The sequence below is a fragment of the Mytilus trossulus genome, unplaced genomic scaffold (genome assembly GCF_036588685.1).
Source record: "Mytilus trossulus isolate FHL-02 unplaced genomic scaffold, PNRI_Mtr1.1.1.hap1 h1tg000261l__unscaffolded, whole genome shotgun sequence".
NCBI classification, from domain to species: Eukaryota; Metazoa; Mollusca; class Bivalvia; order Mytilida; family Mytilidae; genus Mytilus; species Mytilus trossulus.
Genome location: NW_026963321.1, coordinates 455367 through 479321, shown reverse-complemented (window position 1 = coordinate 479321; position 23955 = coordinate 455367). Strand labels below are relative to the sequence as shown.

At 32.2% G+C, this 23955-nt stretch overlaps 1 protein-coding gene across 1 annotated transcript in view; it reads left to right on the top strand.

The window, feature by feature from the left end:
- Positions 1-23955, top strand: part of LOC134701725 (alanine--glyoxylate aminotransferase 2, mitochondrial-like) — a 37294-nt gene that overhangs the window by 1449 nt on the left and 11890 nt on the right. Inside the window, exons 2-7 of the mRNA XM_063562867.1 lie at positions 7566-7651; positions 10146-10330; positions 10644-10767; positions 12933-13027; positions 17790-17883; positions 20001-20066. Of these exons, the coding sequence (XP_063418937.1) occupies positions 7566-7651; positions 10146-10330; positions 10644-10767; positions 12933-13027; positions 17790-17883; positions 20001-20066 (650 nt within the window). The remainder of the gene's footprint in view (positions 1-7565; positions 7652-10145; positions 10331-10643; positions 10768-12932; positions 13028-17789; positions 17884-20000; positions 20067-23955) is intronic.

The window sequence follows — 23955 nt, the reverse complement described above, 5'->3', positions numbered from 1 at the left end:
CATAAGATTTTATTATCTACAGAATATTTGTGATTTTATCAGCTTGAATCACTTACACTTTAGTACACATTTACTAGTATTAGTCCTTGGATGTTATATTATTAAATTAAACATGACTAACCATGCAATTAGTTTTATGAGGATATGTATGGGGATTTCTCATTTCGGTTTCTTGAATTATTAAATAGCCCATTTTCTCCATTCTTTATATTTTTGACCCATTATTCATTATTTTTTTTTTATTTTTCCAAGCTGTTTTTTACTATTTTTTACCATTCTTTTATTCTTTTACCCATTATTCTCTATTCTGTAAACCCCATCCATACCTTTTTTTTTAACACTGTCTGGGAATAGATGTGTCTGCTTTCAAAATAATAATAAAACAAAATAGACTAGGTCTGCATTTTTTTGTTTCCCTTGAATTTAACATACATTTTTATGTAAATTCTCAAATTGAATTCATAATGTGAACAAATGGGGAAGGTTTATGAAAATATAAAATTTACCTCAATAAACATCATGATAAAGATAATCGAAATCCTGTTTTGTACTGGTAAAATATTTAATTTCTTAAAATATTGAATTTAATATTTGATTGAAATATATATTTCAGAATTCTAAGGATCAGGTAGTTTTCACACCAGATGGTTCAGATGTGACAAAATTTGTGAAAACTTGTTTTTAATGAATATTGGAAATATTCAATTTAATTCTTGAGAGATAAAAATTATTAAAGTTTCTTTAAATTCAGTGAAACATGACCACATTTCTTTTTAACCCTTTCGTACTGAAAAGATCCTTTTGGCACCCTGGAGCGCTAGCAAAAAATATTCTTTATTATAAGACTTAAAAAGTCACTTTTGTATCCTGTACATTATTTACTTAAGAAGTTTCAAACAGACTTAATTTTAAATAAAGAACACAAATACTTGATCTTACAATTATTTCAACAAAAAATATCTTTTAAGGAGATTAAAATTGATTGTTTATCATTTTAATTTTTTTTTTGTTGAAGAGAAAAGATTAATATGCAAATTGTGTCACAATCGTTTTGAAATACAAATCTTATATCATCTACTTTTACAAATTTTGACTTGGATGGAGAGTTGTCTCATTGGCACTCATAACACATCTTCCTTTATCTAATTAGTTTACAAGGACTATTCTAATTTCTGCTTAATGAACTTTCAGGATACTTAGATTTTTTCGTAATGATGCATGTCTTCAAAAATTTGATTTGGGTGATATAAAAATTACCATAACATAAAATAGAATTCATCTAATGTATGTCAGGTATGCAAGACAAGTGGAATATGAAATATTGACGCTGAAAGTTAGAACTTTGCAGGAAATTAAGTTAATGTAGAGCAAAAACATGAACATGAAAATTGTATGGTATTTTGTGTAGTGGGTACCAAATGCAATTTTCAATTTCCTTAATTTCTGCAATAATTTTTCTGCAATCAAGTTTCAGTATAGTGAAGTTCCCTAAAAAATTTAAGAAGATGTAGTATGATTGCCAATGAGACAACTCTCCACAATAGATCAAATGACACACATCTTTATTACTCAAGAGGTAACCATTACTGTCCTTAGTATTGACCGTTTCCCTTTTGTAAATAAATTGTTGTCTGTCCTTATGAAATAAAGTTATAAACAATTAAAGTACAATATGTGTGAAAAAGTATTTTTCCATATTGATTTAAAATTATTGTAAGTTGCTTGACTTAGGTTAATTTTTATGAGAACAAATTAATATTTTAAACATAATAGTTTTCCTCATTAAACTTTAAATGAAAAAGCGGGTCTCCTTTGGATCTAAGCATGACACTGGATTTGGCCTGATTATGTCAATAATTTGTCATTAAAAGATAGGTTTAATAGATTTATGAGGTCAGCATTGTTAATAATGCAAAAAAAGTGTTTGACATTTGAAAGTAGTTTTTTTTTTCCTTCTGTTCAGGGACAGTTAAATTATTTCTTAAGCCTGACACTGAAAGTCTTTTTATTTTGAGTGAAAAAGTTATTTCTCTTTACTTTTTCTTTAAATCTGCAACAGTGCGCGATATTAAGGCAGTAATAATATAATTGTGTAAAGTCTATAATTGACAATTTAAAACAAAAACTACAACATTAAAGCAATAGTATTCTCAGACACAAAAGTCATGAAATGATATTGGATTTGTATGTTGTTATGTACAATCAAGAATATAATGAGAAGGATAGGGACAAGACATTTTATTGTAAAAAACAACCATTATCAGTGGCAGATCCAGAAATTTTCATAAGTGGGGGCCCACTGACTGCCTAAGAGGGGGCCCGCTCCAGTCACGCTTCAGTGATTCCCTATATAAGCAACCAATTTTTTTCCCAAAAGGGGGGCCCGGACCCCCTGGCCCCCCTAAATCCACCTCTGCTTATATCATGGTAAGCACACCTAGCACTTCAATCACCACTTCTTCCTGTACATAGGAAGTCATGATTCTGTGTGGAGTAATGTGAGCACTATACTGATATAGAAGAATTATTATTCCTGAAGGACATAGACAGTTAATATGACAATTGTAACATGAATAATTTAGATTAAAACACAAATAGCATACAAGGAAATCAAGTACCGTATTACAAAGAACAGCTCAAGCTTTTATAATACACATACAAGTGTGGCTGATATTAAGTTAATAGCTGTACACATATATAAAAATAATCCATTATTATATTATTATAAAAACAAAAAAACATGATTATATAAAAGATATATATATAGGTTTGAAGGTTGTTTTCAATTTAGACATGTTTATATATATATATACAGTTGTGTAGCTCAGAAGGTTAAGTGTGTTTTAAGTTTTACCCTTGTTAGAATCATTAGTATATGCATACTCACATTGCTTTTGTGATATTTGTATGGTATGCAAGATAATTATATATAAGATTGTATATATACATACTGAATCAAGTTTTTGTCTCCCTTGACACAGTCAAAAAGTGAGACATAGGTATACTGTTTCAAGGCATTGGTGCCACCGCCACCGCTGACGGCAGCGTCAACAATGTATTAGTTTGTGATTAGGTAGCAATAAACAGTTAGGAAAAAATACTAAAATTTGCCCTTATGAATTTTACCATTCCCTTTTCATTGCTTTCTTGCAATATCAAGCTTACTGTTTGTGTCATATATGGGCATATGTATGTAATCAGAATCTTCCATAGATTTTATTTCCAGTATATAAAATGGTAAAATATAATTTCTTTTTGGTGTATCCATGGCAACAATCTGCATTTATTTGTTATGAAATATTGCAAAAAGGGGGGGAAAGATGTCACATATTTCCCCAAAATTTGGCTAAAAGTAGAATTTCAATCGCTTGAAGTAATACCTTTTCTGAAACTGTGTAGATATATCATTCAGCAAATCCAATGAAAATCATATGTCTTTCGTCTCATTTTTTTGTAAAATTGCGTCAAAAACTTCGTGTAGAAAAAGAGTGTTTGTAAACAGTACATTAATTTCTGGACCGATGGCCGGTCTAGCTATGAAAATATGGACTGTCAAACAGAAAACAGCCCATAAAACATGTAAAAAATAATCTTGATGCTCTTATAAACCATCTTTGAAGGCTAAATTAGCACTCATCTGTCTAAAAATGAATTTTATTACACAATAACTTTCCTATTTGAAAAATCCACAGGGGCCATAATGCGAAACTAAACTCCTAACTGTGTATTGCTACCTAGTAAATATTTTTTTCAAATTCTCCCTTTTAACTTATTTTCTGAGTTCTGCTAGCTAAAACGAGTAAAATGGCCTTTTATTTTTGAAAATTGGTTGAGTAATGAATATTTTATGAAGGTTAGCAGTTGACACTGAAACGTGACAAAAACTGATTTAAAGAAAGGTGCCAAGTCAAAGTGGGAAATCTTGTCTCTACCTAAATTTTTAGCCATATCTTAAAAATTGTACCTCTTTTGTCAGTTTTTTATTGTTGAATATCATAATAAGATCTCTGATGATGCAACATTGTACAAAATTAAGCAATTTTAAGCATAAAAATGTTAATCTTTATGCTTATTGCATACAACAGACTTGATTAAAAAAATTGGTTATAGGGAATCAATTTCTTACATCTGATTTAACTATACATTTAATATATGCCAAAATGTAACATAAAATCTTGATAAAAACAATAATTTGATTTATTCGCAAGAAAAAAACCAACGCGTTCAATACTTTGGCTACTACATGCAGCCCAATCCACCAGAAGCAAGCGTTAAGCCGATAGAATACAAATATAAGCCTAGTGTCAAAATGTCTAATTTTGGTTGCTAAGGACTGTAAACAATAAAATTGACACATATTGTCATTGTTAAACACTTAATTTACTCAGAAGTTGATTTTGAATCTAAATATCAATAGATTTGTGGCATGAAAAGTCTAAAATTATACAATTCTGAGCTTGGTAAGTATGCCATAAGGTAGCAATAAACAGTTAGGAAAAAATACTAAAATTTGCCCTTATGAATTTTACCATTCCCTTTTCATTGCTTTCTTGCAATATCAAGCTTACTGTTTGTGTCATATATGGGCATATGTATGTAATCAGAATCTTCCATAGATTTTATTTCCAGTATATAAAATGGTAAAATATAATTTCTTTTTGGTGTATCCATGGCAACAATCTGCATTTATTTGTTATGAAATATTGCAAAAAGGGGGGGAAAGATGTCACATATTTCCCCAAAATTTGGCTTAAAGTAGAATTTCAATCGCTTGAAGTAATACCTTTTCTGAAACTGTGTAGATATATCATTCAGCAAATCCAATGAAAATCATATGTCTTTCGTCTCATTTTTTTGTAAAATTGCGTCAAAAACTTCGTGTAGAAAAAGAGTGTTTGTAAACAGTACATTAATTTCTGGACCGATGGCCGGTCTAGCTATGAAAATATGGACTGTCAAACAGAAAACAGCCCATAAAACATGTAAAAAATAATCTTGATGCTCTTTTAAACCATCTTTGAAGGCTAAATTAGCACTCATCTGTCTAAAAATGAATTTTATTACACAATAACTTTCCTATTTGAAAAATCCACAGGGGCCATAATGCGAAACTAAACTCCTAACTGTGTATTGCTACCTTAATAGTAAATATTTTTTTCAAATTCTCCCTTTTAACTTATTTTCTGAGTTCTGCTAGCTAAAACGAGTAAAATGGCCTTTTATTTTTGAAAATTGGTTGAGTAATGAATATTTTATGAAGGTTAGCAGTTGACACTGAAACGCGACAAAAACTGATTTAAAGAAAGGTGCCAAGTCAAAGTGGGAAATCTTGTCTCTACCTAAATTTTTAGCCATATCTTAAAAATTGTACCTCTTTTGTCAGTTTTTTATTGTTGAATATCATAATAAGATCTCTGATGATGCAACATTGTACAAAATTAAGCAATTTTAAGCATAAAAATGTTAATCTTTATGCTTATTGCATACAACAGACTTGATTAAAAAAATTGGTTATAGGGAATCAATTTCTTACATCTGATTTAACTATACATTTAATATATGCCAAAATGTAACATAAAATCTTGATAAAAACAATAATTTGATTTATTCGCAAGAAAAAAGCCAACGCGTTCAATACTTTGGCTACTACATGCAGCCCAATCCACCAGAAGCAAGCGTTAAGCCGATAGAATACAAATATAAGCCTAGTGTCAAAATGTCTAATTTTGGTTGCTAAGGACTGTAAACAATAAAATTGACACATATTGTCATTGTTAAACACTTAATTTACTCAGAAGTTGATTTTGAATCTAAATATCAATAGATTTGTGGCATGAAAAGTCTAAAATTATACAATTCTGAGCTTGGTAAGTATGCCGGTAGCAATAAACAGTTAGGAAAAAATACTAAAATTTGCCCTTATGAATTTTACCATTCCCTTTTCATTGCTTTCTTGCAATATCAAGCTTACTGTTTGTGTCATATATGGGCATATGTATGTAATCAGAATCTTCCATAGATTTTATTTCCAGTATATAAAATGGTAAAATATAATTTCTTTTTGGTGTATCCATGGCAACAATCTGCATTTATTTGTTATGAAATATTGCAAAAAGGGGGGGAAAGATGTCACATATTTCCCCAAAATTTGGCTAAAAGTAGAATTTCAATCGCTTGAAGTAATACCTTTTCTGAAACTGTGTAGATATATCATTCAGCAAATCCAATGAAAATCATATGTCTTTCGTCTCATTTTTTTGTAAAATTGCGTCAAAAACTTCGTGTAGAAAAAGAGTGTTTGTAAACAGTACATTAATTTCTGGACCGATGGCCGGTCTAGCTATGAAAATATGGACTGTCAAACAGAAAACAGCCCATAAAACATGTAAAAAATAATCTTGATGCTCTTATAAACCATCTTTGAAGGCTAAATTAGCACTCATCTGTCTAAAAATGAATTTTATTACACAATAACTTTCCTATTTGAAAAATCCACAGGGGCCATAATGCGAAACTAAACTCCTAACTGTGTATTGCTACCTTAGGTCTAATTTATGGTGAACCACTAGTGGTAAGTCAAAGATATTGGTATGCAGTTGTATTTGTATTGGCACATCTCATTACCATGGAGATTATTTGGCCATGTACCTTCAGTTATGGTTCATTGACTTTGAATATTTGCAAAACTTAAATGTTAAAGTGTTGCTATTTTAATTTCAACATTTGCATTATCGAAGTTACTAAAAAGGGAGACATATCTCTGTGATAACAGTTTATTTTTGTTTACATCAGTTGAATTATCTAGCTCTCTGATACTGTGGGTTTTATAGTAGGATACCCCTGAGTTCAAAAGGTCTTGATTTGCAATCACTTCTTTAGGCCACCTTAAAACCTGTAGTTTATCAGTAATATATAAGCTTGGTAAATAAATCACATTGGAGGCTCTAAAGTCAACACATTTTAAAGATGTTTAGTCATAATAGAACAAACTTTTGTGCTTTTGCTGGACCAAATATTTTCAGGAAAAACCTAGGCCTCAACCTTCAAAATGTTCTGCCACCCAACATGCGGAAAGGTTCAAAATTTCATATAGAGTCTAATAAAAGACTCAACAATTTTTTAGATCAAAGGTTACAACCAAATTGAACTATTTAAAAAAATTGTTATATTTAATATTTAATAAGTTGCATTACAACACAAATATTAATATATAATTTATAAATTTCTGTTGTGCATGATGCGCGAAAAAAAGTTAATTTGTATTAAAAGTTACAGCACAACTATATCTATGGAAATTTTGAAGTATTATGGTCAGATTAAAAGAAATATTAATTTATCAGGATCTAAGGGCCAGTTTTAATGCTTCTATATGAATTATTTATCATCGAGAGAAAACGAAGATATTATGTACAAAAACAATGAAATCCATACGACCCAGTGGGTTTATGTCTATCAAAATCAGAAAAGTTTTTTTTCTCACAGATATAATATGGAGATGCGTGTTGAACATCTTAGAAATTATCTAAATCATATTGTATAAATAATTAAACCTTCATATGTTACAGGTAGAACTTTTAGCTATGGATCAATACGTTTTTCATCATCGGAACCATCCATGCCACCATGTGACTTTGTACCAGAGAAGTACCAGGTACTTATGTTATGAATAGCAGTGTTATTTTTTATACGACTGCAAGAAGTTTTTTGGGATCGTATAATCGTATGATGTCTTCGTCTGCATCCTCTGCGTCGTCGACAATAACTTAAGTTTACATGAATGGATCTCTTTGAAATTTAATAAGAAGGTTCAATACCACAAAAGGAAGGTTGGGATTGATTTTGGGGATGATGGTCCCAACCGTTTAGGAATTAGGGGCCCAAAAGAGGCCCAAAACAAGCATTTTTCTACTTGCAGGTTAATAACTTGTGTATAAGTATTTCAATTGCTCTGAAATTGTTCCACAATGTTTAATACCACAAGTAGAAGGTTTGGATTCATTTTGGGGGTTATGGTGCCAATAGTTGAGGAATTAAGGGCCAAAAACAAGCATTTTTGTAGTTTCTGGACAATAACTTGTATGTAAGAGTATGGATCTATCTGACATTGACCACAAGGTTCCATATCACAAAGGGAAGGCTGGGATTCAGTTTGGGGTTATTGCCCCATTCATGCAGGAATTAGGGGCCAAAAAAGGGCCAAAAACTAGCATATATCTAGGTGCCAGATAATAACTTGTGTTGAAGTGTATGGATCTCTCTGAAATAGTACTACAAGGTTCCATACTACAAAGGAAAGGCAGGCATCGAGTGGGGGTAATTGCTCCAAGGGGGGATTCAAAAGGTTTTGGGGGGTTCCAATTTGTTTAAGGGTTCAATTTTTTTTCTCAAAATTTTTATAAAGTTTCAAGAAAAAATCTTTTATTGCACAGTATTGTGCAATAGATTTGTAAGATCTTGATTTTTGTGTGTGTCAGAAACCTATATTATGTCAAAAATTTGATAACAATCCAATTTCAAATCAAGTTTGAATATTGTGTCCAAATTTGGCCCAACTGTTCAGGGTTCAACCTCTGCAGTCATATCAGGCTGTGCTCAGCGAAGCATTTTATTAATAATTGTAGTGGCAGATCCAGTTGGAACCCCCTTTTTTTGGATGATCAATGCATTTGAATTGGAACTTATGGTTGGAACCCCCTCCCCCTTTGTCCTGGGTTGGGAACCCCCTCTTTTTAAAATTGCTGAGTCTGCCCTTGAATCGATAGTTTGAAACTAAAAGTTACCATTTGGCTAACAAAATAGTATCATGTCACAGTCCATAATCACAAATGTGAATTCAATTGACCATTTCAGTAAGATTTAAAAAAAAAAAAGCAGGCTTATAATATGTTATGCCAGACAACCATTTCATATACAAAAGACATCATCAGTGCCAATAGAATCAAACTAAATCAAACAGGAAGTTGTTAATAACAAAATATAGATTTTTGGGTAAGGATTACATGAAATGCAATCAAAACCCTATTGTCTCTACATTGATAGCTTTATTTGCATTATTTTGCATCATCTCTATCTTTGACAGTAGTCATTATACATGTTATACATTGAGGTGAACAATCTTTAGTTCCATGTCAAGCAATTAAATATCAATAAAATATAATAGTTACTTAGATATTTTATAGATACTCAATAATATAAAAAAGAAGATGTGGTATGATTGCCAATGAGACAACTATCCACAAAAGACCAAAAATGCATGTTAGTCTCTAGAGATTCGAGAGTTTTTTTTAAATTTTCAATTTTAGCAACATGTAATTTTCACAGATATTTTAAAAGGTCATAATAAAAATATGTAGAGTACATTTGTACTAAAAAGTTTAGTTGTATTTTTAAATTTTCGTATTTTTAAATTTTCAATCAAAATTTAATTTTAGCAACATGTGCATGGTTTTGATATTTAGGTCATAACAAAAATATGTAGAGACTGAAACTTTGGTTGTACCTAAATTTAAATCAATATATATATGTCAATTCTAAGCCACCAATTTAGCATGCAGACAAAAATATAATATTTCTTTTATCTTATATCATGTGATGACAACTCAAGTATAAAATTATTTATCACATGAATTACTGTGGATCGATAAATGTATTCATGAGATATCCAATGTTCAAAGATTTTATGTGTTAATTTAAATGTTCAACAAAGTGCACATTTTCGTTATGCTTGTATGCAGAGTTTTTTGCAGAGTTGGCGAAAAATCACAACATCTAATATCCACCAACTTTTCCACAATCCATGCCAATTAGTACCCACAAAAATAATCAACGGTTCTTAGTACCTTGCATTTGGCCTTTGTTAGTCTTGTATGTTTTTTTTAGTTTTAGTTCATTAATATGTTTTGGAGTTTAGTGTAACGTCAATTTTCACTGAACTGGTAAACATTTTTTTAAGGGTCAAGCTCACCTACCAGAAGCCCGCAGGCGCTTTGCGGGAGAGGGATTTTTCTCACTATGTTGAAGACCCATTTGTGGTCTTCCGCTGTTTTCTGTCCTTTAGTCAGGTTGTTGACACATACCCCAATTCCATTCTCAATTTTATTTGATGTCAAGATTATACTTAAATAACATTTGTGCTCCTCTTTTAGGGAATAAGCTACGATGATGCTATGAAGGTCAGAAGTAAGAACCTGACCCCAGCTTTGTTGACATTCTACAAGAAACCAGTCATGATAAACCAGGGTCACATGCAATGGCTGTGGGATATCAATGGCAACAGATACCTGGACTTGTTTGCTGGTATTGTTACTGTTAGTGTCGGACATTGCCACCCGTAAGTTACAACAAACATTTATGCATCATACCTGTATGGAAATTTTGATGATCCTACTGTTATTAAATATCATCCGCTTCGACTTGGTAGTCATGCTTAACCATCAAATATGAGTTAAAAAGTGTTATATAAACCAAAATGTTAATTTGTATATTATGATTTCATAGAATGCTGCATACAATTTATACTCTTAGAATTTATAATGCCATTTCTAAATTTTTCAATACTATTTTTAGTTAATATTAGTTGATTTTTGGTAAGAGAAACATTGTTCAGCAGAGATACTAATATATAACTCTTTATTCTTTCTAAGTAAAGTTACAAAAGCAGCAGAGAAACAAATGAGAAAACTATGGCATACAACTAATATATATCTTCATCCAGCCATCCATGAATATGCAGAGAAACTTGTTGCTAAACTACCAGGAGATCTTAAGGTACTGATATTAATAAAGCTTATACAGTATATAAAAGTACTGTTTGTTCCCATCAGTTCAGTGATCTATAGTTTTTGATGAAGTTGAAGTCTAATCAACTTTAAACTTAGTACACATGTTCCCCATGATGTGATCTTTCTAATTTTAATGCCAAATTAAAGTTTAGACCCCAATTTCACGGTCCACTGAACATAGAAAATGATAATGCGAGGTTGAGGTTAAAGTTTTTTTTTTCAAGGTAGTTTTTGATGAAGTTGAAGTCCAATCAACTTGAAACTAAGTACACATGTTCCCTATAATATGATCTTTCTCATTTAAATGCCAAATTAAAGTTTTGACCCAAATTTCACAGTCCACTGAACATGGAAAATGATAGTACGAGTGGGGTATCCATTTACTATGGACACATTCTTGTTATTTTTCACTTACACTTTCTAATTTTATCAACAATATCGTCGTAACAACCATTATTGTAACATTACTTCCCGTTAACCACTATAACCGCAAAATGTGTACTTCACTGTTTTATTTCAACGATATATTACTCCTGAAGACGCCACACTTGCTGGGGAAACATGTCAACCTAATAAACCAATACCATGCAGTGAAAATTTGAGTGTTGTTGTCTTTTGTGGCCACACATACTTTTAAAGATAAACATTAACACTGAACTTACTGAATGAAAAAAACAACAGTGAATTAATTTATTTAGAGTTTTCAGTGATGCTTTAAAAATATTTAGATTTGATAAATAGAATCAAGCCCTTTGCAAAGTTTTTAGCTATGACATGCAATTAACATCATAAGCTTTTTTTAAGTACTCCCCCATTCTAATTTCATAGAAGAATATGCAATATATATATGTAGGACTCAAATCTATGCTGGGTTTCAAATCTATGGCAGATTCCTAATCTATGGCAAATGTGATGTCATGCCATCCCAAATCTATGGCAAGTTTTGTAATTTTCTAATCTATGGCGGATTTTTGTTGTTTCCAAATCTATGGCAAATTTTGAGAAAATGGAAAACAATGCAGTACATATATGATCAATGACTTGTCTGAAACCAGTGGAAATGTACGACATGTCTATAAACATTTGTGAAATAATGGTCAACCAAATCGTGATAGTAACCAAATTTTTTTGGTAAATGATGAATTCTTCAATACAGACTTCAGGCTTGAAATGTTGTGCCCCCTAAATATTAAAATATATATTTATTATCATGGTACCTATATTTAACCCATTCCTAAGACCAACTAGTAAGTCCCTTAAAAAAATAAAAATAAACAGTTTGAATTTTCATTTAATATTTATTTCATCATTAATACATCTTTATATTTGTTGACAATTTAAATCAAAAAGATATCAGTTAATTTTATCTTTCACTTAATAAACTTTGCCAGCTGTAAATAGTAAAATATTTACTATAACTAATAATCCGGTACTGAAACAAGTGGTGGCCTAGCTTGTTCATCGCGGGTTTTGGCTGGTACAGCACATTTTGCCCCTCTTCCTAATAATAGGTTACATCTTCCTTTAAACCATCCGCAAATTGTTGTCCAGTCACCTTCATCTAGAATCGTGTTCAAATCTATGAGCTTCGCAATCGTTTGTGGCAGCTACCATGTAAAATTGCCTTATTCATGCATTGTGATGCAATTTAAAGATCTACCATAGATTTGGAGAAAACAAAAATCTGCCATAGATTTGAGTTGTTTGGCGTTTGTAGCGTCACATTTGCCATAGATTAGGAATCTGCCATAGATTACGAACCCGCCATAGATTTGAGTCCTACATATATATCAATTTATAAGAAGCACAAAACACTATTTTATATTATCAATAAAGACAACATTAGCACTGATCCAAGTGAATCAATACTAAATGATGTAAAATCAGGTAATGAAAGCAAGCTAATTAACATACTGAACGTGCTGTTAAATCAGATCTGTAAATCTAAAAATTAGTTACCAGTACATTTCAATAGCTGCATGCCAATATTTTCCTAACTCAGAAAATTCCTGGAGCTTAGATACATTAACATATGAAAAATCGGTTTGAATTGAACTCAGAAGCACATGGTATATGTCAAAGTATGTCAAAATGCATTGCTGACAATTTCAAGAATTAAACTGATCAAATTTATCTTTAACTTTTTTGTAGGTTGTGTATTTTACTAACAGTGGTTCAGAGGCTAATGATCTGGCATTGTTAATGGCCAGGATGTATACTGGCACATTTGAAGCTCTCTCACTCAGGTAAATATTGTTAATGTCTGGGATGTAAACTTGTACAGTTGAAGCTCTCTATTATCATGTAAACATTGTTAATGGACAGGATGTAAACTAGTACACTTGAGGCTATACAATTGTTAATGGCCAGAATGTATACTGGTACACTTGAAGCTATACAAGTGTTAATGGCCAGGATGTATACTGGTGCACTTGAAGCTATACAAGTGTTAATGGCCAGGTTGTATACTGGTACACTTGAAGCTATACAATTGTTAATGGCCAGGATGTAAACTAGTACACTTGAAGCTATACAATTGTTAATGGCCAGGTTGTATACTGGTACACTTGAAGCTATACAAGTGTTAATGGCCAGGATGTAAACTAGTACACTTGAAGCTATACAAGTGTTAATGGCCAGGATGTATACTGGTACACTTGAAGCTATACAAGTGTTAATGGCTAGGATTTATACTGGTACAGTTGAAGCTATACAAGTGTTATAGCCATGATGTATACTAGTACACTTGAAGCTATACAAGTGTTAGTAATGGCCAGAATGTATACTGGTACACTTGAAGCTATAAAATTGTTAATGGCCAGGATGTATACTGGTACACTTGAAGCTATAAAAGTGTTAATGACCATGATGTATATTGGTACACTTGTGACTCTAAAATTGTAATAGCCAGGATGGAAACTGGAATATTTGAGGCTCTAAGATTGTTAATAGCCAGGATGTATACTGGTACATTGAAGCTCTGTCTCGCAGGTAAACATTTGTAACACCCAGGATTTTATATGTTGGTGTTTACATCTATCTCTCAAATATAATTGCTTGTTGAGGTTTATAGTACCTGTCAAGAACAGACATATCCTATAAGCTTGCATGCACACCAAATTTCCAGCCATTAAATCCATACATACTTTTTTGCAAATCTACTGGTTTTATGTTTGTTAATTTGTTTTTGGTAGGAGGTAGAAAGTCATTGTTAGAAAAAGCCATTTATAACATGATAAATATCTAGAGTTATTTGAATAAGTATTTGTGATGAAAAGATAAACACTTTAACATTGGTTTCTTTTTGACTAGCACTGAACTTTACATCATATATCAGTTCTTAAGATGTTTTACATTATCGTTTGAATTGAAAAATATTTGAACCTACATTTTAAATTGATAGAAAAAATCAAAATTCTCTGCTCTGTAGATTTTCTTAAATGTAGTCTATAATATATCCATAAAATGCACTGTAAATGAATGGATATATGAGAACAACTACTTATTACCTGCTTTGTATTGAGACATGCAACATAAAAGAGAAATTGTAAAAAAAAGAATTACAAAAGCGTTTCTTTGACAAATTTTAAACAAACTTCATTTCAACAAGTTTAAATAACATTTTCAAAAAAAAGGCTAAGAACTGTTTGCCTTGTAGTAAATTTAATTTATTTGGAATTTATTCAAACACAATGTTAAAGATAAATGAGTGCCAATTAAATACAATAATTTGGTATTTTATAAATTAGTATCTTTGTAATAAAAGTGGTCATCAATAAGCCTCATTATCATACTGGTTTCCAAAAAGATTTGTTGCATTGTTATAACAACAAATAGGTCATTCTGAAACAGACCTAGAAAAATAAACAAAAAGCAAATTTTAGAAAACGTATCTCCTAAGCCTGGAAGTGGCTGTAGTCATGTACAGTTAATTGTGTTTTTCCGACAAAGAGGCTCTCCCTCCATAAGCCTGAAAAGTCGTTGTGGTTTGGTACAGGACATTCAGATAACATCAATCCAAATCTAGAACAGTCTCTTAAACAGTCTACAGTAGAGTGGACATCTTTACATTTCTTACATTGATAAGGTGGTGTAATGTTTTGTATATGTTTTCTTTATGGGTATAGATTGTTTGTCATGTTGTCTGGAAAAAATACCCCTAAAAACAGGTTTTCACAGGTTGTAAAACAGACCACCGAGCAAAGTAAGTCTAGGACACTAATTTATAATATTCAATATTTATTTCTCCTAATAAACCCACATTCAATACTTCTTACACATATTGTTTTACTTTTGTCATTTTGATGTTGGTAGCAGAAACAATTAATGTTTTTGAAATTCAACAAATAACAGGCTATTATTTCTAGTTTGAATTACATTCAATTATGGAATTTGCATAATTTCTTGTGCTTGAAATTCTTATTTAATTCCATGTTTGTTCTGTATCATAATGTTTTGAGCTGCACATAAAACTTTCCATACAATGTATTTTGTAAAGATAGTGTTGAGTGCGGCACAGTACATTCAATTGAAAATGTGACATTCTCTATGTAATAGAAAGTGTTGTGCTCCGGACAGAATATTAAAATATTAAAAATTTCAAGCACAAGAAATACTGCAAATTCCATAATTAAAAATAACTCCAAGTTGAAATAATAGCCTGTTAAATATAGTTCTATCCTGAACTGTCTGTTTTGTGAGCTTAATTGTGAAGATTAAGCTGTGGTATCCTCTTTATGAGTTTAAATAATAAAACAATTTCAATTATCTTAACACAATTATACATTTTCCTACTATTTAAAGATGTGTCAGTCAGATGTAATATCCTGTTACTAACCACAGAAACAAGATCAACAAATTTATATATTTGTTACCTTGGAATAACTATAAATTGTTCAGGAAGTTTAAGTCATTCAAAAAAAAATCTTATGGAAAAAGGGAGAAAGGCTTGGTTTAAAATTAAAAAAAACAGTCTCTTTAGATAATTCCTGCAGTATGCTTGAAAAATTATTTGATACTTTAGTTGTTCTAATAACTCTTTATGGAAGTGAAGTTTGAGGTGTAAGCCAAGTGTTCAAAGATTCAGACCCATTTGAACATTTACATATTAAATTTATTAAAGAAATTTTAGGTGTACAGTGCAAAACAACAAATGTAGCCTGTTTAACTGAGACGAACAGAATCCCTTTGTACTTTAAAATTCAGCTTTCAGGTATAAAATTTCTAAACCATATTGTAAACTCGCCTAACACTTTAGTCCATAAAATATATAATAATGTAGAGAAAACAAGTAAATGGGTTAACATTGTAAATGACTGGTTAAATAAATTAGGTTTTGGTCATCTCACTTTTGATACTTTTAATTTAAAATATCACATAAATAGTATCCAACAAAGAATCTATGACCAGGCTTATCAAATTATAAATTGTTCTATCAATAAATGTGAAAAATTAAATTTCTTTTGTCATACTAAAAGAATTAGAAAAAGGCCCCCATATATTGATATATGTAAATTCAAAACTGACCGATCAGTTTTCAGTAAATTTAAACATTCCCTAGCAATTGAAAGAGGGCGTTATACCAACATTGAAAGAAGTAAACGCATTTGCTTATCCTGTAACAGACAAGAAATTGAGGATGAATACCATTTCTTCTCAATCTGTCCATGCTATACATCATTAAGGGATACCTATATACAAAATATTAATAAAAATCTTAATTTCAATTTTATTAAATTGCAGTCCACTATAACACTTAAGCATTTGACTGTACTTTTAAATAGCAGTCTACCAGTCATTATAAAAATCACCATAAAGTATATTAATGATTGTCTTTTATTAAGAACATCTGTATAACTTGTATTTCTTTTAATATGCAATGCCAACCTAATTTTTGTTTGTGTTCTTTTTTCAATTGTTCATGAACATTAATAATGTGTTGACTGTTGATATTTATAGCCTTTTTTCTTCTTTGCTGTGAATACCACTGTCACTCTAATATAATTGTAATCAATTTAACTATTGTAAGTTTATTGTCTTAATTTTGTATGCCATAACCATTTAATGTTAATGTGTTTGTGCGAATAAAATATTGTCTATTGTCTATATTGTCTATATTTATAATCCTGTTGTCAATTAACTTTTCCTATTTTGCAGTGATAATGATTTGTTTGTGTGATCTTGTTTTCCAAATTCACTTTTTACAAATACATTACACAATGTATTATTTTAATTGATAGATTTGGTGGTAACAGCATAGTTGTAATAGAAGAGTATTGGAATTTATTTTTTACAAATTAGATTTCTTGGAATTTTACTTTTCTACACATTTTCTACAAATTTTTAAACACAGAATATTTATACCCCCGCTTTAAAAAAGGGGGGTATACTGTTTTACCTCTGTCTGTCAGTCCGTCCGTCCGTCCGTCCGTCAGTCAGTCCGTCCCATGAAACTTTCGTCACATTTTTCTCAGGATCTACACATCCACCCTTTCTGTAATTTGGTATCTAACATTTATATATGTCAGCCATACCGTGTGATGCGTTTTCAGATTCATCATTCATCGACTTCCTGTTTACCGAACACTTGTATGATTTTACACATGATAGCCAAGTTGAAAAGTTTCGTCACATTTTTCTCAGGAACTACAATACAAGGATTTCTGAAATTTGGTTTCAGGATTTATATAAGTCAGCTATACCGTGTGATGCGCTTTCAGATTCATCACTCGACAACTTCCTGTTTACCGAACACTTGCATATTTTTACACTATTAATTAGATACAGCAGTAGCTCGCAGTTTCACTTGTTCCATTCGAATGATTCTTGTGAGTCTTTTGTAATTTTTCTCCTCTAATTTTGTAATTATGAAGAAATTTTCAGTCTGTGTTCATATTCAAGTTAATTTTTTCCCCAAATAAGATTTAATCCTGGTACAATGTACTTAGTTTCAAAATATCATGTAAGATAAATCTTAACATTCAATATAGTTTGTAATATATTTAACAGAAATGCCTACCATGGAGCCAGTCCATATCTAATGGGACTTACAGCATTATCTACATGGAAATTCAACAGTCCCACTGGGCTGGGAATACATCAGGTACATTAAATTATTATATGGAATTAAATCCCCAACATAACTTTAGATGTAGGGGCTATATTTCAATCATTGGTTGTTTGCATGTCCTTCCATCCAACTGTTTGTCCAGTCTTCCAACAAATATTTTATTTATAGTTAGTGGGGTAAAAGTGTTGAATTGTTTAGTGTGTGGGCTTTTCTGATCTTTCAGCAGTGGCGGATCCAGAGGGGGGGAGGGAGTAGAGGGCATACCCCCCCCTTTTGCATGGACTTTTTTTTTGTTTGTAAAATGACTAATCAGACTAGACTTCATGAACTTTCCCATTTCCCGTGTACTCTATATAGTATTTGATTTTTATGCGACAATTCTTTACTTATAAAGATATTTTTCGCTGGAATTTTACTGATTATCAAAGTCATGTGATTCGCTATGGTGGAGTTGACCAGTGCGTTGAAAAAAATGTCGCTCAGTCATTTTGAAATTCAAATTACAGTTAAACATTGCTTAGGCTGAGGATGACAATCATGACACCTTCAAAGCGACACAGGATTGGGCAACAACATCTTGACTTCTATTTCACTATTTCACCAACCAGAAAGTAATACTCTATAACTATTAATATGTAAACATGTTTAACCCCAAACGCCCCAGCCTATTTTAAAATAATATAGATGAATAATGATCCCCAGTCAGTATAAGCTCTAGATAGATCTAAAGTCGTAAGTACGAACCATTTGATTTGAGGAGACAGTCTTAGATATTTGAGAGAAAAAAAAATGACTGATTTTTGCCTTAAATAAAAATTCTGGACGCATCTGGATTGAAAACAAAAATCTTGTCCACTTTTAGGCTATAAGAAACGAAAATTTCCAACAGAATTATTTAGCATTAAAAGAACATGATCAATAAAAACGGGCATATTTTTTTGTGGCAGGGGTTTTCATGTCTGACCGGAATGTCTGTTTCGCTGAACTGATATATATGGAATACTTTTTTCAAGACCAGACTGCAGACTGCCTGCAGGGTGATGCCTTTATGTCTCCAGTTGTTGGCGGCCGTCATTCATAAATTTGTTGTCATTTCAGACTCATTCGTAGCCTTTGTTTGATATGGAATCCCTCACTTCCTTAAATGTTGTTGGGTGAAACATATTAATCAAACATTTGGATAAAAATTGCTTGTTTGCCTTTTTGAACTCGTGTTGGTCGTATTTCAAATTCAATCGAATAGCCCGGCGTATATCTTGTTTACAACAAGAATTCTACGAGTTTATGATAACTTAACTTACAACAAATTGGCGAGAATTTTCCATGTCTATTTTTTACTGACAAATCCCACATCTTTATCAGTACATAACTTTGGATCCATACTATCATTTATGATAGACAATTAATAGGGAGCATCGAAAATGTCCAACCCTTACACCTTAACAGCAACTACAAAATATGCATTTTGATTGAGTTAAGTCTGCTAATTGATATTTTATCGTATGTTTTTATATGTTGTGATGTTATGCTATTGTTTCAGAAAAAGGGAGAAGGTTTGGGCCCATTAAAACGTTTAATCCGGCTGCAAATGTTTGCACCTGTCCTAAGTCAGGAATCTGATGTACTGTAGTTGTCGTTTGTTTATGTAATATATACGTGTTTCTCGTTTCTCGTTTTGTTTATATAGATTAGACCGTTGGTTTTCATGTTTGAATGGTTTTACACTAGTAATTTTGGGGCCCTTTATAGCTTGTTGTTCGGTGTGAGCCAAGGCTCCGTGTTGAAGGCCGTACTTTAACCTATAATGGTTTAATTTTTAAATTGTTATTTGGATGGAGAGTTGTCTCATTGGCACTCACACCACATCTTCCTATATCTATGTCCAACGCCAGGAACCATTTAAAAAGTGCATATTGCACCTATTTTATGTTTTTAGCCCAAAAAAGGGCTCCAAAAAAATTCGTCCCCCCCTTTCCAAAATCCTGGATCCGCCCCTGTTCAGACACTTACTTCCTGTTTTCCCGATACTGGGCATTCTTTTAATTGTCCATGAACAATTGATTGTCTATTACAATCATCATGATCATTATGTAATGTATTTTTAGAATGATTTTATAAAAACTAGTATCCTAATTTATTTTACATTATAGACAATGAATGCAGATCCTTACAGAGGCCCATGGGGAGGAGCAAGATGTAGAGATTCTCCGTCTCAGGTAATCAGCTAATTAACAAGTGCATATTGGAAGATTAGGTATCTACAATTTGATAAAATTGGCAAAACTGAATTCAACAGACATGTATAATCTAGATCAGACTTCAGGAGATAAGAGAATGTTGAATTTTTGAAAATATCAGCAGTGCTCTTGTAGCTAATGTAGAGTACACCATCCACAGGGACTCAATCAACAGATTTAAATTTTGTTTACCAATGTTTTTAAATCTTTTTTGTATTTCCTGTCTATTTGTATTACATTATAGTCCAGTCATTCTAGCCAAAATATGACCAAACCTCAAACTAATTGCAACAGAATGTTCTTCTAGTTTTCCAAGCTGATTTAGGTGTACTGTTGAACATAAAAAAATCGAGAATGTTTTGATGAAGGGAAATTGTTAATTTTGGGTGAAAACCTTGATTTTTGGTGAAAAATCTCTGAAAACTGGTAATTTGCCGTGACTCAAAAACAAAAATAGCAACTTGCATAATTTTTAATGAAGTCAATAGGTATTATTACAGTAATGATTTTCTTAAACGTTGATGAACTGTAAAGATCAGGAAATTGAAAATTTTGGGTGAAAACCTTGGAATTTGATGAAAAATCTCCAAAAACTGGAAATTTGCCGTGACTAAAAAACAAAAATAGCAACAGACACAATTTTTAAGAAAGTCAATAGATCTTATTACAGTTATGTTTTATTTGAAAGTTGATGAGCTGCAAAGATCAGGAAATTGAAAATGTTGGGTGAAAACCTTGGATTTTGACGAAACTGGTTATTTGTTGTAACTAAAAAACGAAAATAGCAACGTACATAATTTTTAATCAAGTCAATACATCTTATAACAATGATAAAACATATTAAACTATGATGACTTTTGAAGTATAAGAAGTAATAATTTTGGGTGAAAATGTTAGTATTTTTGATAAAAACTGGGAATTTATGTTAATTTCTTAATAAAAATCAAATTATATCATGAGTCTTCAAATTAAATTTATATATATGTTAACTGTTTAGATCGATCAAATAATGACCAATTCGTAAATTCAATAGATCTTATAACAACAATAAAAAACGATTGACCGGTATGATACTTTTTTTTAAACCAAAATATTTACTTAATATGATAACAAAACCATGCAATTGTTTTACAAAAACCCCTTAATTATGCTTATTATGTTTTTGCGTATTCTACATAAATCTTTAGAAGTTGATTGTCACTTAATCGTCCATATCAACTGTTTTGCACGAATTTGTACAACCAGTTCCTTTACATTCGCCACAAGCTACTGAACATTCAAGTCCGTTTTTTCTACAAGTACATCTTTTGGTGTCACAGTTTGTCTTACAATTGCATCGAATAATGTTCAGCAATTTAGAGGGAGCTGCGTCCATTGTAGACTTAACTGGAACAAGGTTTCCATTAGCGACTTTCCAACCCCATTCACACGGATTAAAATTGTCCTTGTTCATCCACATTTTCATTTGAAGATAAGCCCTCTGGCTATGAAATGAAGCCGCATTTGATGTTGGCTGCAAAGTATGAATTTGAACGCATGTTTTGTTTGTCAATACTCTTGCAGCAAACTTCCTGTAGCGAAGAACATTCAGTCCTTCATATGAAGCACCATTATATAAAGAGGAAATAATGTTTTCACCAGCAGAAATAACATCATCCTTTGCGTTAGCATTGCATAGTAACTGTGCCTGAGTCTTGAGAAAGTCATGTTCTCCAAATTTCTTTAGGGTCGCTGCCTTACTGACACCGAACATTCTTGAAGTTGTGTCACAACCACTGATAGCATGAATTAGAGGTAACAATGTACATAGCTCCTCACCAAGCAGCAATTTGGTCTTCAAAATATCCCATATCTTAATATGTGTGTTTACTTTTGATACATTGCCGGATTTGAATATCAGCGAATTTGATGTAACGTTGACATGATGAAGGAGTAGTACCAGAAGATCAGTGTCCTCTCCAAGTAAAACAGTTGGTTTTGTTTTCGCTGATTCGATGGCAGTAAGGGCTATCAATACATCAGCATCGGCATCTGCATGTTTTGTTTTGATTCCCTTATCTACCATCTTTGCACTCAAGAGGTTTATAAAGTTCTGCTTATTCTCAATGTTTGCTAGAAACATTTCTTTTTTAGATTTGAAAGGAGTTCTATCTATGAATGAAACTTTTGTGCCTATGATTTCTTTGGTGCGCCGCTGGTGAGTTGCATCTTTAGTATCTGGACCTGAAGCATATCCATCAAATACAACTATAGCTTTACTGTATTTCCGTTCTACGCTGTCAATGTACCTTTGACAAATTTCACCGAAAGAAAGTCCACTTTGCCAGTGTATACGATGGAGAAGAGAGCCGCCATCAATAACATACTGAGTTTCGTTGTTTTTGCTCATTCAAATGCGCAACAATCGCCCTTTCCCCAAATAGCATCTGCAAGACTAGACTTTTGTGCTGTTCGCATGAGACCATTTGGATCAAACATTGAGCTGGGATGACTACAGAGTTCATAGGTGAATATTTCAGACTGATCTTCATATATGCCATTTGATGCAGCAAGAAAGCGCTGGAAGAGAAGCTGTGAATCAACAATAATGACATCATCATCAACTTTGATAGCCGATTTTGCACTTAAGATAATGGCCTGTTCTATCCTTTTAAATGAAAATTCATCTATTTTTTTTCCGTCCATGGACTTCAGTATTTTAATGCCTAATTCCTTCGAATTATCAACATTGACAAATTTGTCCGCCGAGACCCCTGTTTCTATGTTTCGCAAACTCGTTTCCTCTACAAAAGGACTTCTGCTAATAAGAAACGATAAAAATGTTTTCAAATCTTGACAGTCTCTAGATCTCCTTGACTCCCCACCTTCTTTATGTTGTTCACTTGTTCCATAATTGACTCCAGTAAACTCTTGCAAAGCATTGTTCATTTCCGCGCAGTCTGGCATAGATAAAATCCATTGGGCTCGCTGACCCTCTGACATACCTCTTCCTCTAGTCATCCCGCCTGTCGTCTTTAAGCTTCTCATTAAAACCTGTTCTATGACCAAATCAGAAGAAAGACCTGCCCAGAATTTATCACTCCTCCTTATAACATGATGGCCTGATTGTAGAAAAGCTAATACTTCGGGATGGGTTGTTTTCAAGTTCTCTATTTGTTGCAAGTATACCCGTGATGATTTGACATACAGATTGTGTCCCGAAGCTGCAAGATATGGAAGCATGTCCTTGACTGTTTGTAAATGTAGTTCCCAGTTACCAGTCCTTTCAGCTTTGATGAATCTACGGAGAGATCTATCATATCCATATATTGGAACCATAGTTGTGAAGTACGAAAACTTTTGTGTGACTCCCGAAAGTTATCTATCCTAGATTTAATTTGATCTATTAAAACATTGTCGCAAGCTTTTTCGATGGATATGTCCCCTTTCAGTAGTTCATCCAACATCGCATCTGCTTCATGCAACTCATCCAAAAGGTCCTCAGCGTTAATATCGGTATTGTCAGCATTTATGTAATTTGCTGGATTAATATCATTGGTACCAGTCTCATTTTCGATTTCATCTGGAAGTGGTATGCCGTATATGTGTGACAAGATTATTGACGTGAGAGCTGTATCTATCAAAAAATGTGCTCTTACTGCTCGTGAAATAGCCTTTCCGCTATTCATATGAGTAACTGCATTTGGTGCATACACTGTTTCAAGTAGCTCAGTAATTCCTGATCCTTCCATCAAGTGACCAATGCCGCCTACAAAACTCATTTCTAAATGAAAGCCTCCAAGTCTCAAGATAACTGACTTTAAAGGACTGTTCAATGGTTCATCTTTAATTATGTTCATTGCCTTCCAATAGAGGGGTTGATCAAATG